The following is a 16,623-nucleotide window of genomic DNA, read 5'->3' as shown; positions in this document are numbered from 1 at the left end:
AAAACTTTCTCCAAGAACAGTCAGTGCAGAGATGCCAGGGATTGGGCATCGAGTGGGAAGTTGTGTCTGAATGTGAATAGGCCGTTGAAGTTACAACAAGCTTTTCCGTTTTTTCATTTTCGATAATGATAGTTGCGATGACAGCCATGCTTGTGTCAGTTGCTGAGCTGTCAAATATGTTTTCGTTTTTAGCAGTTGTGGTATGTTTCTGTGGAATGGTGATTTTTGTAATTAGGTAAGAATTACGCTTCTTAGTGGTTCTAATACGGGTCCAAAGTGATTTGTGATATGCTTCAATCTCACGAAATGACACTCAAATGCAAGTTGAGGAATTGCGTCACTCGCGTGTAGTCGTTGTGTTGTGATCTGCTGTTTTATATCGAACAGTTTGTGCTTAATTTGTGCCATCAATTATGAAAAAATTAATCGTCAACCTTCGTGAATAATGTTTTTTACAGGAATATGATGGTCTTCAGGTTTCACGGGGATGAAATAATGTTCGGCGGCAGTGTTCACCCAATTCAGCCTCAAATACCACAGATGAAGATGATGCGGGTTCATATCCCTTTTACTTTCAAGCTTCAAGAATCCTCGAAGTCATGCTACACTGGTATGTAGTCTTTATGCATTTCTTTATGTATATTAGTCGATAGTTACAGACTCTTAAAACTGGATAGGCTCCAGAACGCAGTTGTTCAATCCTCTTTGGACTCAGGGATACCGTCTTTGTTTGTCACAGTCCCATTGAAGATTTGTAAAGTAATAGAAGATGTGGTGAACCGAAGCAAATCGTTACCTATTCGTGATTGCGTATGTTCTAAATGCCATCTTATTAGTTATTGTCTCAATCTATATATTATGTTTATTCATTGTGAATTTATGCCCACATATTATTGACTCCCTCTTTATCTCCTCTTACTAATAGTCTTCTTCAATATTTTCTTGGGGAAATACTGCATTTTACGTCTAGTCATTCGTAATCTTTTGTGAAAAATATTTCGAATGTGACATTAGTGTTACCATATCATACCTTTATTGTACATTTTGTGCAAGGTATTTCATGCCTTTTTTAATTTAGCCTTTCTTGGTAGATCTTGGGGCTCAGGATGATATCACTAGATGAAAAAGTGTATAAGGGTGCGGCAGTATTTACCTAATTTCTTTGTGGTTGATGGAATGTTAGGTATCATTTTATTGGATATGGTTTTGGCGATATCACTTACTTCTAATGCATATGGGCATATATGAAGTGTCTTTGGAGTGTATGTTTTCTGTGGAGTTGAGTGTCAGCTTTAAGTTTCTGGCAATAGTGAACCTCCATTTATTACCAATGAGCTCCCAAATAAGTTCTAACTTCAGTTTTAATTGCTTGTAGGGTTATGGTATCTTCTAAATTGTATGGATCATCTAAATGCAATCGAGAAGAGACTTGAAGCAGATGCTGCTTGCTTGCTTATTTCCATGTTTTGGTGCCGCTCTTTTCGAGTCATACTAAACCCAGAAATTGTTTAAAGACAGCGATACAACGGAGTATCGACACAGATGTAGTCATCAGTCTAGGTAGGACATACGTCTTGGAAAGCGGAGTATGTACTGGTGATCATAATCGGTGATCATCATCAATGGCTCTGCTTGCTAGCTCAAACAGTCCCATTTTTGAAAGAGATGGGGTGTCTCCCTATTGTTTCCCAGCCGACACCATTGAGATTGTTAGGAACAGCGGCAGAAGGCTAAGTTTTGTGAAAATTGCCCAGAAAATTAGCTTTTACGCGTTAAAATCAAGTTTAAAAAAAATATAGGTTGAGTTACGTATTGGTTGGATACGACGACCACCCGTTCTTCCACTTTCCCTTGTGCTTCCAAGATGCTTAGGAGTGTAGCCAAAGAACTAAATCCATCTGCATGATCCGCTTGTACTTTGATATTTTGCGTCTTATTCGTGACCAAAAATATGATCCACTCACGGGATATATTCATTTTTTGAGTGCCAATTTTAGTTCCCTGGGGCCGTTTCTATGCTCTTGCAAAATGTTAATTCCTTCTGCATTTATCTCAACTCGCAGTGACAGATTGAATTGTCATATTGCCACGACAGTTTTCAGGCCGCCTACCCCCGGCGGATTTGTGTTTAATAATTTATCTTCGCACTGCAGTTTTAATCAAGCAAATTAACCTACCTCTTTAAATAATGGAAGGAGGCGTTTTATCACAATTTAAAGGGTTTTTTGTTTTTCAAATATTCACTCATTGCTTCAGCGCGTTGGTTGGTTTTGGTAGGTGAGGGTCAAGCTCAACTCGCACTAAGTCACAGGTGTGTGATTGGCAGAAATTAAGGGTAATACCTTTGGCACCTACATAATTTCACTGTAAGGATGTTTCTTTCGGCGCTATGTAAGACCTCAACCGGGTATGAGCGTATATCGGTTCGTTTAGTTGTCTATTAAGTACACGCAGAGAAGGCGGTAGCAAATTAAAATTTCCATGTAATTAATTTGCGCCCAGTGCACGAGTCATTTATTACTGATATTCGCTGATAATTCATCGCGCTTCCTCTTGAAAACGAAGTGTGTAAAATTAACATTAATTGCCTATGTAACAATTCACCTGGACCGGGAATCGAACCACAGACCGCTGGTTTTATGGGTTTTCGCGCGGACCTCTTTAGTTGCGGCCGAAGTCTTAGTTAATCGTACTATCATTCTGTCGTATCTGAATAGATTCTTTCCCTTGGAAGGATATTTAAAAAAATCTTACCCGGTGTGACACCCGAGAAATCTTCACTACGTTTCTTCACCTGGATAAAATCCGGACATTCCATAGCTTTTTCTATCTTTCGTTCCATTTTTAAACTTCTAGGGAGCTAGTTGCTACGAATCTTCATCGTTTAAAATGAGTGAAAGTATACCGCTCAATTTATTAACCTCCCTAACGCTTGCGTTATTGGCTGTAGTAAGGATTCTCTCGTGGAGCTGTAAGGAGCAACTTATCATACCATCGCCATTGTCCCACGTTCACTAGTAACATTGTTAACGTTTAAACATAGCCCGAAACAATCTCAATATGTTAGTACCCCAAATGTGTAAGCCCTTATTTGAAGATTTTGTATTGTGCGACACGAATATGTTTCCTGCTGCAAAATTTTGGACTGGCGGACTATATTTCTGCAAATTTCTTTCGCGAAGTTACAATGCTATGTTTAGGACACGGTATATTAGAACATTTAACTAATTGCAGATACACTTATTTCTAAGCGTCGTGAAATGTATACGATGCTTCAACAAGCTATTGAAGATCGTATCTGAGATATCTTATCTTTCTTTACGCTGTTATCCTATATATTTAATATCGGCATCATATACGTATGCACTTTTTCCCGCTGTTCATTTTTGCAAACGAGAAGGGTGAAAATATTGAACAGGTCTTATACTTTAAAAAAATATATGTAATGACATTGAACCATCTCTCTCCTTAACATTGATTGAATGTTTCCAATAATCAAAGAACAGTTGTTGCTTTCACCAAGTGGATTATCCCGTTGAATAGCGATATGACTTGTTCGGTACAGTAGGACTACTCGCAGTCCGACCTCTCTCGCTAGGCTGCGGTTTCCATAGCTTTGACGGAAAGCGAGTCCCTACTAACATAACAGGCGTGTTAGCAGTGATTAATGTGTATCTAAGTTGACACTTCAACATCTCTGGTTGAGGAATTTCACGTTTAAATTACAATATATGTGTTACCATCGACCAATATAATGAAAAGAAAACTCATTTACTCATTTGATCAGTGAGATTCATCAGGAACAAAATTGTTATTGTAGCGTGAATATGTTGTGGAAATATGTATCTCACGATGAACACACTAATTACTATGTACTTCTCAGATCAGTGGTACGAGTGTTTGACGTATTTGATTCCTGTGAGTTTTATTTTTTTATAATACCATATATTTTCTAGGGATGGTAGTACAGATTACCTCTCTCCCCTCTACGTACTCTACGACTTCCACCTTAAATTTGACTTATTTACTCCGTAAAGAAATGGGTTAGTAAGGTGAGTGCTGTAAAGTTTGAGAATGATTAACTTTGATTGCCTGATTTTCTGATGTTCTATTTTCACTTCCACGTTATAGTTTTATTATTAATTTCGGTCTTATTGTTGATTGCTTTGAGATTATCGTGGCACCCTGGTAATCTAGTGGGTGGAGCATTGAGCTCCTCAACGAAGAGTCTCTTGTTCAAATTCTGGGTGAACTTTAACAATAACTTCGCTGAGCGCTGTTGCCCCGACTGGAAATGGCCCCTTAAACCTTCTTAAACCTTAATATGAGGACATCACGCTTCGATGCTCCGGACTCTACCCTCACCATTCCATTTCAACCTCTGGGTTGAATCAATGAGTAAGTGAGATTATCACTTTGACTGCATAAAATTGTTTGTACTTCATGAAGCCGTGCTTAATGCGTGCCGGATAGTTAACCGAAATTCCGAAGATTATTGCGCTCTCATGCACAAAGCGGTGATGCCCTTTGGGGTGTTTTCAGGGGAGGAGTTTTTTTTAAAGCCTGTGTGGCGAAAAATTTCATTGGAGTGCCACCAGGAAGACTGCCATCTTTTCAATCATACTTGAAATCACGAAGGGTGCGGCCGCCCCCTCCTACCCCTCTTACTATGGCCCTTTCTCCAATATTTCAAGAGTAACGCGGGCTTATGTATTACCCACTAGAACCCTCAGGAACGTGACTGCCGAAATTCGTATTGTAGGAACCATTGAAATATTTTAATAATAAATAATTAAATAAAAAAAATAAGAAAATAATTTTAAATTGGAAAGTGGCGAATCAAAAGATGAGGAAATCAACCTTTGCATCCAATTTATACTTGTTAATAGCAGGGTTATTAGTTATGGCCTGCTTTTTTCTATCAAGGACCGCTGTGCAGCGAACTACTAGAGTGGTCCTAAGCAGGGGCGCAGCTAGGAATTAAGGCTACTGGGGTTTTAAGCGCAACGAATACTGGGGGATTTTGGGGGAATACCCTCCAGGGTAAGCGGGAGGTGCGGGGCGCCCTCCCCCAGAAATTTTTTAAGATAAATGGTTCGAAGTGGCGAGTTTAACGGCTTTCTGAGGAATATTTTGTAAATCCTTGCACCATTAAAAGAGAGAGAGAGAGACGTACGGGTGTATGCCGCGTGACGTAGTGGAGATTGCCCCGACGTTTCGTGACCGACTGCTGGTCACTTCGTCAAGGGAATGATGCTGGGATTTGTTTTTTTCTCTCCAAATCCCAGCATCAATCCCTTGAAGAAGTGACCAGCAGTCTGTCACGAAACGTCGGGGTAATCTCCACTACGTCACGTGGCATACACCCATATCTCTCTCTCTTTTTCAATCACCATGAGCCGCGAAAGCTTCAATCAAGAAATCCTTACACCATTTTTTAAAACGAATATTAATCCAATTAAGTAAAATGGATTAAACTTATAAATTCCTCTGAGCTCGGGGGGGGGGGGGGGGAGGGTCTATCCCCCAAAATCCCCTCCCTCCAAGTATTAAACCTGGCATATTCCATTGAATCCGTGTTATCCATTTGCGAAGAACGATTTCGAAGTTATTTGATGCGAGTCACACGGCACGTATGCGTGGTGTTTGGAAAGGACGTTAGTGGAGAACTCAGTTTCGCCGGTGCTCACCTGATCTTGGCGGGAGACGGCAATCGAAACTCCGGGTCCCATCCGACAGGGGCGCAGCTAGGAATTACGGCTGGTGGGGGTACGGGGGTTTGGGTGCAACTAATACCGGGGTGTGTGGGGGTTTGGTATACCCACCAGGATAAGAGGTAGGTGCGAGATTAATAAATTGCGGAAAATTTAAGATAAATGGTTCAAAATGGTGAGTTTTACGGCTTTCTGAGGGATATTTTATTAAGCATTATACTATTCTATTAGTAATATCAATCCAATTAAGTAAAATCGATTAAACTTAAAATTTCTCTGAGCTCTGGGGGGGGGGGGTTTATCCCCCAAAACCCCCCCTCGCTGCGCCACTGCCATCCTACAGCTGGGAGTTTTTAAGAACTGGCTTTATGGTTTACATTTACTAATTCAACTGGTGTCTCTGAAGTAGTGCTAATATCCGTAGCACCGGGGAGGGTGTTCTTAAACCTAAGCCTCCTAAGGATTTCTGTACGTGAACATATCATGTGAAGCCGGTTGGCCGTGGTTTCGATTCTCAGTCTATTGATTTTTTTTACACTCAATGTGAATTTCATCGCAGTTCACATGGTTATATTTCAGGTTAGACTAAGCAGATACAAACATGTAGAAGTAGTGCTTGATTCTTAATGAAAGCCAATTATGCGCTATTAGGCGTTATATATATAAAAAAAAACACTTTCCCTTGCCGTCATACTCATATTTTACTGTTTTGTTTTGAAGTCATTAAGTGGGCTTTGCATTTTGGAAAAAACAGTGGTAGAAACGAAGTTAAATAAAATATTGACGCAATATCAGTGTAAAGCAAAAACTGCGATGCTTTCGGGTATTTTTATATTTTATTTCGGGTTGCTTTATCAATTTAAAATTATTTTTATGTGTCCGCGATACTGAAATTATTTATTTAAGATTTTGTTTTACCAATGTTTTCGAAAATTTAAGTGGTATTTAAGAGTCACTATTCTAGATGACGTTACCGTAAGCCAGTAGTGACGCTGCTGAGATCAAATCAAATGGTCAAGATCGAAGTCGACAATCGAGTTTGGATCGAAATTCGAAGAACAAAACTTGATCTCGATTTTTGATTTATATCGAAATCGATTTTTCCATCACTAGTCACGATTTCGCAAACTGGACCGACCCTGGCTGCGAGCACCGCGTCATTCGTAGATACATAGGGGACTGCCTCCTTATTTTGTTCGTGATGACTACATTTTAATCATAAAAATTAAAATTCCTATGGGGAAGAAACATTTGCTTTGACCTGGACTCGAGCCCGGATCCTTCGAGGTATCATCAGTGGCTTTAGTAGATTGCACCGCCAAATTTTTTTAACCCTGTGGATATCCTGGTGCAGGGTATTTATGATTAAAGATGATCACTTTTGGAGAGGTGTTGGATTTCAAAATGAGTCGTTCATTGAGCCATTCATTGCTCGAGGCTACAAAGATGACATAATGGAAATGAACCGTTCTTGTGGAAATGATCCCTTTAAGTTAGCCGTTACTCGTGCGCCGTTGGCGGTCAATTATTGAACCATATTTGGCTAAATCTGTGACGTAAGGATTTTAGCCCAAAGTCGGAAATACAGAATGGCCCCTGAGGGTATTTGAGTTCGAATCCTGGTCAAGGCAAATTACTTTTTCGTTGTCGAAATTTTGCAATTTCTATGACTTTGAAGATGACTCTGTAGAGGTTTACCGCTGACTGTTACCTGATTGTGTCTTCAAAAAACCAGAAAAGCTGATTTCCATGCTAAGTTTTTTCTCACAAGTTCAGGCTATAAACCATATGTTTTTCGCGCAAGCATTTCAATGGCCTTTAATTTTTCGAAGTAGATCACCCTGAATTTCCGTTTCTTTTAGCAAAAGGCTCGCGGTTATCATCAATTGTCTTTTGACGTTTATATTAGGTTCCCATAGATATTTGTTCGGAGTGAAAATTGGTGGCGGTCAATTATTCCTCTCCGGAATTATCGTCCGTTAAGTGGACTTCAAGAATTTTCCGTATCGACAAACTACTGGCGAGGTCAAGGATAAGTGCTCAAGTGCTCTAAGTGCCCGGAGAGGAGGTAAAAGCTGAGACCAGCACTGATACCGCCAACTGTAATATTTCTGTGGAAAATGGAAAACGTTTGGTAATTAAATTTTTATAAATAGATTTTATATCTTTTATTAAAGTTCTGATAGTCCTCATTCTTTATGAGTATAAAGTTTAAAGGGAATACAATTGCAGGTCAAAATTAAAACGTGTAAACACATTCTATGTAATCGAAGTCAGCCAATCAGACCCATCAGAGGTTTAATATTGAAAATTTGCTATTGAAATCATAGCTGCATGCGTAGTTACCGAAAATAACTCTTGATTATATCTACTCTGAGTTCTCATCAATTTCCTAAGATTAATTATTGGGTTTATAGCCTTTTGTTCATATTAGACTCTTTTTACTTTTCTTTTACCTCATACAGTCTAATATTTATCTCTAGTTAGCTCTCGTCTTTTAGAATTTGTGGCCAATAAGGGGAAGGTTGACTAAATTGCACCAATTTTGGAAAAAAACGAATTAACTAAAAATAATTGACGCAATATAAGTTTTCAATGCTGATTAAGATGAGGAGGAATGTCTACTTAGGGGAATTTTTGGGGAATGTCAATTCCAAGTAGAACACATGTATAAAAATTCGATTTCAAAACTCTGCAAACGTTGCGATTTAGGCAACCGGTTTCCCAAATCGCACCACTGGAGGCCAAAATTAGGAAACGATGTTTCAACGGCAATGAGAGGCAGAGAGGCAAGTTATTTAAGGTTATTTGTTAGATCCATTGACAGAGCAAACGTGAGCATTAAAATACCCGTAACATATGGAACGGAAAAAATTAAATAAGTAATATCGTTGACATTAATAATAGATGTAGTTTTTTGCTTGATAAAAAGTATGCAATAAATGAAACCAAAAAGTCTCTTGTAGAAGTGTTTATGCTTTGGAATAGTCTTTTCACGGCAGCATTTTTAAGACTACTTACATCGCACATGTGTAGAGAGACGTGGTGCGATTTGGGAGAGACCCCCATTTTATATGAAATCATTTCTACTGCCTAAACGCGTAATCATACCACGCTGTTAATAGCACTAAATGAAACACAATAGACTTTAAAAATATCATCTGCAGCTAAAAATATGTGAATACAACTTATTTGTGTTCAATATTCTTGTAAAAAGACGAAGGAAATAGCAGAAGAGACACTTCTTTTCTTAATAGTTACGCACCTGACTTGTCACCACACTGGTGGTCACAATTGAAGTTTGGTGTGCTTGGTAATGCAGGAAGTTTCAAATTCAGCCATTAGGTTGCATGTATATGTAATGCATTGGTTTCTAGGATTTTGGTGCGAATTGGGAAGCGGTGCGATTTAGGCAAATTTCCCCTACGTAATTTAGAAGGACCAGTTAAGAGTGAACGCACGATGCGAATACCCCCTGAGTCGGATGTTAATTTACTTGATGGACTAATCTTAATGCAATACGTGACATCGTTCGAGTAATACAAGCCTAATAATCATAAGATATAGAACCAGTATTGTGCAAGGCCTATGCGAGTAGGGAAGGACAGGGGAATACTTCTTGAGGTTCACTACCCTTCTTATCCATTAAAACACCCGTCATTTTTCCCGAATGCGGTCTTACTCGAAATATTTGTCGTCGCTTAGACTTTGTCTGCTAATCTTGGTCTAACAATATGTACTAGTAACGGTACTTTCTCTAATTAGTACGTATCGGCTGCTAATCGAAGCATTGCGCTATTTGAAATGAGATACTTAATTTTTTATTTCCAATTATGTTGTCCCCATCATCTCATCCTTTCCTTTGAAAATAGTTTGTCTTCATTTAATAATAACAGAATTTTTCACAAAAGTCGTGTGATTGCTCCTTTACGATTTCGAGAAATGTAGGCTTTTCAATAAAAATCTGTACTTGGAGGTATCCTCATTTGTGTTCAAGGCCATGTACATGTAATTTAGGCATATTTTCAGATTTAAGATAAGTCTAGAAGTGTATGTTTCTCATTTTTGAACTTCTGACCGTTACGGAGACATTTTGCGGATTTAAAACAATGTAACATCTGTTACTTGACCTCAAATGAATCGAATTTCTAATATTTTTGGTATCCCGTTTATTATAATATCTACTGTTTTTGCGGAGTTCTTCACATAGTATGAGAATAGAAACAGGTGATTCTGAGATCTTATTCCTTCATTTCTCAATTCCGTGTAGTTTTTCACCATTTTGGCTGACAAAGTTGTGGAATGACACATTTTGAATTTTCTTTCAAGGTTACCGAGTATTTATGTTTTTTTTTTCGTAGTCTTTCCTCTATGTGACGAAAAGAGTAATTTTTTATATCTTTTTCATTAATGGATCAAATAATTCTTCGATGGGGGGATTTATCTCGTATACTTGATTATTTATTGCATTGTGACCTTAATTTGAACATCGATTTTCGATTATCGAAAAGTCGTAAATTACAGGAATATATTTTTGGTATCCAGTTTATTATAATATCTACCGTTTCTGCGGAGGTATTCACATAAACATGAATCTCTTTAATTGAAGATTTATCATAGCTTCCTTAGTGGGAGTCAATCACTCTCCCTAGCATGCATGAAAACGGAAATCGATTCTGTTGATAAATGAATTCTAATGTTACTACTTATTGATAAAATATGTGAAAGATGATGATCGATTATTGGTATCCAACTCTGTACTGGTGCCATTGCTATCTGTTTTTGCTTTCTCTGCTTGAATAGTTATTAATAGTACATTAAGTGATTACTTTCATGGAATACATAAAAGCGTAAAGTATTAACGATTTATTGTTTATTTCTAACCAGTTGTAAGAAGAATATAGGTATGTCTATGTTTGTATTACCTGATAGTCTAAAAATTTTCACTTGCGGTATTTCTTATCGATATTCTGTATAGTCGCATTATTCTCTTCAGGAGATGTTTATTTTCTTTAGTGCACGAATCGTAGCTGGGAACCGGTTTTCCCTTCCGGACTGCTGATTGTTATCAAAGCTAATTTCGTTGATGACTGATTTCTGTTTGAGAAAGTTAGTCCCAATCCAATGAAATAGCATATTTTATTTGTTCTTACGTGTTTTTTTCTGTGCTATAAAACTTACAATACGCATCAAATATTACATATGTAACATTAAATGTAATATTACGTTGTTTCATAAATTCGTGTATTTAATGGGTTTCCCTGTAAAGCCTTCTTTTGTAAATTTTGTTCGTATCAGTGGAAGACAATATAATGGATTGGTATCGATCACAGTGCAACAACTATGTATTGATAATAGCTATATTCCTCTTAACTGTCCCTGTCTGTATTTTCTTCGTATGGTAGTGAGGAACGACTTCATTAATTCATATATGACAAAATCATTGCAGTGTACATTTAAATTCATTTTTTCGGAATGAAGTTCCATTGCATGATGCTGCATTATCAATGAGCAGAAAAAGCCGCCCCTTTAGGTAATAAAATGAACACTTTATCGAAGTACTTGCGTGAATGAATAGGAAGGGAGCGTTTACATATAGTAGACTTTTCCATATGCTTTCTTTGCTCGTTGTGGGAGGTTTATTTCATTAATTTATTCCATTATTTTATTAATTTATTTTCATTAATATGAACAACCTCGTCATAAATGGGATGTGGGGTTTTCATTTGATTGCGCAGTTGTTGTTTATTTTCTTTATGCTTTTTTCTCCATTTTCCATCAAAAATTAGGCTTCTCACCGAAGTCACATGATTTGAACTCTGGGTATAATTATTGATTATTATGAACCTGGATTTTGGTTCGGTAAATACAAGTTGGCAAGCGCTCCTCTTATTTAATCCGGCAAGCGCTACTCCTATTGATTCCGAGATATCTTTTTTGTGAGCACACTAGTAGTATTACAGCACATTGCATCACTAGGTATCCGAAATTCCTCTCGCACAATATCCGCGAAAAACTTACAAGCCGCCCGTACGTGAACATCGAAATGATGCTCATATTCTAGGATTATGGTTTTGGAGCTATTTTCTCCCTTATAGAAGTTATTTTTTCTGAATTTTAGAAAGAGCAAGAGAAAAAAACTATAACTGAAATTTAATTCCCACTGGGCAATGAAACAATGAAAAGATTTCTGATTCGTAATTTTATTCTTCGGTTGCCTTTAAAGAAAGACATTTTTTAATCATGTTGAAGTGGTTCATGTTCTTTTAGTGGTACGTTGAACGTGAACGGGTAAATTTTTGTTGCTAGGTAACTCTTAAATTTTCTTAGGTAATTTTTCACTTTGTACCTTCGACGTTGGTCGGGAATAAGCGATATGTATTTTAATGGTTTTCTAGTTAGATTAACTTCCTGCAAATCGATAGTCATCGCATGGTCGACTCTTATATCCAGAGTATGCCTGTGTGTGACAAAATTCGTGTGGTTTTCAGTGGACCGTTAGGAGTTATAATTATTATTTCCGTAACAATTTTACAATTTAGTGAGCCATCATCATTTGTTTCCAGGAATTCCTAATTATTTGTTTAAAAAATAAATTTTGTCATTTAATAAATTGTAAATTAGGGGTTTTAATGAAAGAATGGTGAAGTTTTGGACAGTCAGCGCCGTGAGTTGCGTGTATGTAAACCCATAAAAAGCGTGGAAGATGGCAGCAATTTTGGAGGCTGGCTGGAGAATCCTATATTGTAAAATTCGTGCTAACTTTCGTTCAAGGAAGGAGGTTGTGAATATCTGGAGGCGCTCTTTCCGAGTTTTTGGCGTCGTCAAAGTTCCGCTATCTTAGTTTGGCAATTTTTGGACGTATCTCCGACTAATATTTTGAGGTGGCTAAGTTTTGTTCCGAAAATGACCTACATTAAGTGAAAAATGCTACCATAATCATTAGTATTTCGCCGACGATTGTCATAGGGTTTTTTTTCCATCATTCGCGATACTTCTATTAATATATAAAATCTGTGTCTGGTAGCCACTTTACTGGTGGGGATATACTTGAAAAAATATTTTATTACTGTAATTGTTAATTTCCGTTGGCTATAATGAAATTCAATACCAGTATAGGTGCAGGTAAGTGACTAGTTAACTCTCATAAAATTTTATCTTCAGCTGAGCTGGTTTTAGAACGTAACCGTGGTGATTGATTATAATTTTTCCCTGGGAAAAGATGTTTGAGTTATAACTTCGCGAAGCCTACCAATGAAGTAAGAAAATAGTTTAAATTGTGCGTTCCATAGGTTATTTTTAATATATTAACGAGTTATGACCACAAATTTCACCAAATGGTATCTAAGTATTGACCCTTTTGTCAATGTTTTGGTCAAAGTGGGCGTGGCTTGTCCTACCCAAGCACCCCCATTCCGGTCACACTTCCCTCCACGTCGAAACCTGTGGTGCCCCCTCCAGATATTTACAACCTCCTTGGATTACATAGAGGAGGCCCAATTTCACCCCACAGAAGGTTGATTTATGTTGCCACTTAGGCCGCATTTTTATCGATTTTCAAAAATGTCCGCTCGGCGGCGATGAGTGCAAAACGATCCACTTTTTTCCAAAATTCTGAAGATTAATATTTCCAATTGCAAGGAATAGAATTGAAAAGTTATTAATGAATTTGATCTAATCATTAGGAATATAAATATTGCTCGAAAAATCACCAGAGAAAAAAATCATTCGCCTTGACCGGGATTCGAACCCGTATCCCTTTGTTTCTAGATGAGTGCTGTTGCCAATGAAGTTGTTATTGATGAATTGGATCTAATAATTGGGAATATAAGTAGGTATTGTGCGAAAAATCCACAGAGGAAAAATCACTCGCCTTAACCGGGATTCGAACCCGCATCTCTCGATTTTCGGCCGAGTGCTTGAGCCAGTGAAACTACCGAGGCAGTATCCTCCTCTGCGGAACATTGTGGACTATATCCTAAAGGGGAGAATGACGCGTCGTTAGCTTGGCTAAAGCACTCGGCCGGAAATTGAGTTATCCGGGTTCGAATCCCGGTGAAGGTGAATGATTTTTTTGTCTGCGGATTTTTCGTACAATTTGTTCGTTGCGGGTGACTCCTGTAAAGTTAACACCGTGGCTAGTCCCGGTATGCTTAAAAAAGATAAATATTGGTTAACAGCCATGATTATGTATTATATTTCTGCTAAATCCAGATCGATTTGTCAGTTAGCGAAGCCATTTGCGACTCATGCAAATGCGCGGTGAGTGAAAAAACTTTTACAGGCGTACTTAAGAATCCTCTTTTGTGATCAAGGGGATTGTGTAGAGGAGGCCAAACCATCCATCACATTGAAGGCTGATTTCTGTTGCCACTTCGGTTGCATTTAAATTGGTTTCCAAAAATGTCCTCGGCCCGGTGATGAATGGACTTCGATCCATTTCTTTCCAATATTTTGCAGTATAATTTTTGCAGTTGCGAAAAATAACATTGAACTTATGTATTCGATAGATCACATCATCATGTATATACATTTCGGTCAACACACCTATTTATACCTTATTTTCTCGTGAAACTCGGATCACATTGCCCGTTAGCGACGCCAGTGGCGACTATTGTAAACCCATTTAAATGCGCGGAGAAGCTAACTTGAGAATCCTCCATTGTAAAATTCGTGCCTACTTTCGTTAACCCATGTAATCTGTTTCGCCCTTCCGAATTCTCTTGTTTTAGTGTCGTTACATTAGCATATCGCTGTCAACCTATCGTCCCCCACCCTTCCCCTCATCGGCCGGCCGCTGACTCGTCCGCCGCCGGCGGTGCCGGAGTCTCCGTCCGCTTTCTTCCCCAATCCTCGCCTGCGACGGGTTTTCTACAACTCAAGAGTTTCTCTTCCATGCCGGCGTGCGCGAGAAAACTGGCGTTTTCTTTTTAAAGACTCCACCGGCGCTCGACGAGTTTCATTTTTTTACCCTCGGAGGGGGAAGTGGCAACCCAGCAATTGATACCACATCCGTACGCAATGAGGTCGTTCGCTCTCAATACGATATCTGTTAAAATATTTATATTGTGTGCTATTAACTTTGGAAGAAGGTATAACTTGTTCGTGAACATTTTCACTTGTTTACATCTTATTTCCAATAATTTTTCGAATATCTATGAAAAATATTGGATTTCCAGCACATTTGATGGATATTGTATTTCAGGTGCTATTCAATACTTTTAAAATCTGATAATTTCTCCATATCAGTGATGCATATTGCCCATTGGTTGCCTACTATTATAAAAAAAGAGATTGAAATGGAACGTAATCTCTATTGTGACCCAAAGAATTTGCAAGGCCTGAAAATGTGAAATACATAAAAAATAGACGTTGGTCACCCAGTATATAAGTTAAGAAATGAAAGTAGGCCATCAGATTATTTTATGAGAGAATTAAGTCTGCACGTTAAACTGAAAAACATTTGTTGATTAAAATTTGTGACTACTATAACGTGCTCAATAAGTAGAAAGATTTTTAGTTTTGATAATCTCAAGCAGTTATTGGAGTGGCTAGCCTTCTATTGTTCGAATCTGGAATCGAATGTCCGTGAAAAATTGAATACTTAAGGTTTTCTTTGAATTCAGTACTTCAGTCGGTAAATAATTTGGATTGCTCAATTTTTCTCTCATCATCGCAAAATTCATGGCCGTTACTGAAAATTGGTTCGGCTCGTTACGAAAACATTAATTAACGAAATAAAAAGAAGTAGATTCTACTTTTCTCGGACATTAATGCTGAAATTCAAGTCCCTTTACGCTAGCGATCTGGAAATTGCTCAGCTGCTAGCTTAAGGTGGCATGAAATTGTTAGTGCCGGCAGGAACTCTTGTTTTTTGTGTACAATCTTCCCAGTAACTGGAGGGTGACTGGAAGAAAAGAGGTTTATGGTTGCCTCCATGAATGTGACTTTAAAATTACTTTGTGTATGCTTTGGTTCTGAGATATTCTTGTGTCTGTATTTTGTGTATAATGTTGACATGTAGATATTTTACTTACATTTTAACTTGCAACGCATACTCTTTACTTTACTCATAACTTCAACTTCGCCTTTAAATGTCTCCCATGATCACTTTAAAACGAAAATGGTCATTTATATGTGCCGCATTATACTACGTGACCGATTCGCATCTACTCGGAAGCAATATATTGGAGTAAATTTTTTATTTACAGCTACCATAAACAAGGAAAGTGATGATGTCAGTTTTGGAGGAAGTTTATTTCCTGTATTGAGAAATCAATTACTGCAGAGAAGTGGAGAGGTGAAAGAGAGTAGCCAGTAGAAATATTGTCGACTTAGCAGTTTAAGAGGAAAATGATTGCGAAACGTTTTATAAATAGTCATCGCGAAAATAAGTTTGGCGTCATCCCGAAGTGCAGAATTAATTCTCTAATAAAAATGAACTGGCGGCATTATTTCATTTCCCAACTCTTATATCATTGGGTGGTCTAAATATTTACAATGGATTTTACATTTGTCAAGCGTAGCTAATTGTTTAGGTCAAAGTAGAGCTTACGTTCTATTTCAAATTATTTCGTAGCTGAAATTCATTTTTTGTGTCTAAACATCTTTCATTATCATCAGATATTAAATATGAGGAATTAGGCTTCGTGTAATTCTCCTTGTCCGATTATTTTCTATCTAAAATTTTCATATTTACGTATATTTTCTCTTTTAAATGCTAAAAAAATGCCTATGTACCTCATTCGGAGCAGTCATTAAAAATTCCTCCCGTCTACTTATTCTGCAACATATTGAAAGGAGGACTTGCAAATTTCCACGATTATGAACTTTTATTCCCGACCAAGGTATCGATTTTTCTACATCATCCTCAAGGTATAAATAGATTTATTACAATTAACTATTACTC

General features: G+C 37.7%; 1 protein-coding gene across 4 annotated transcripts in view; it reads left to right on the top strand.

Moving 5' to 3' along the window:
- Positions 1 to 2: 2 nt before the first annotated feature.
- LOC124168313 (cell growth regulator with RING finger domain protein 1-like) overlaps positions 3 to 16,623 on the top strand; it is a 257,644-nt gene continuing 241,023 nt past the window's right edge. For 2 of the 4 annotated variants that reach the window (XM_046546478.1, XM_046546477.1), the window contains exons 1-2: positions 4 to 235; positions 459 to 610. In XM_046546478.1, coding sequence (XP_046402434.1) covers positions 126 to 235; positions 459 to 610 — 262 coding nt within the window. In that variant the 5' untranslated portion in view covers positions 4 to 125. Of the gene's footprint in view, positions 236 to 458; positions 611 to 16,623 lie in introns of all 4 variants that reach the window. The other 2 variants (XM_046546476.1, XM_046546479.1) reach the window with 2 other exon arrangements.

The sequence above is a fragment of the Ischnura elegans genome, chromosome 11 (genome assembly GCF_921293095.1).
Source record: "Ischnura elegans chromosome 11, ioIscEleg1.1, whole genome shotgun sequence".
Lineage (NCBI taxonomy): Eukaryota > Metazoa > Arthropoda > Insecta > Odonata > Coenagrionidae > Ischnura > Ischnura elegans.
Note: the sequence above shows the minus strand (reverse complement) of the source record. Positions and strands in the feature narration are given on the sequence as shown.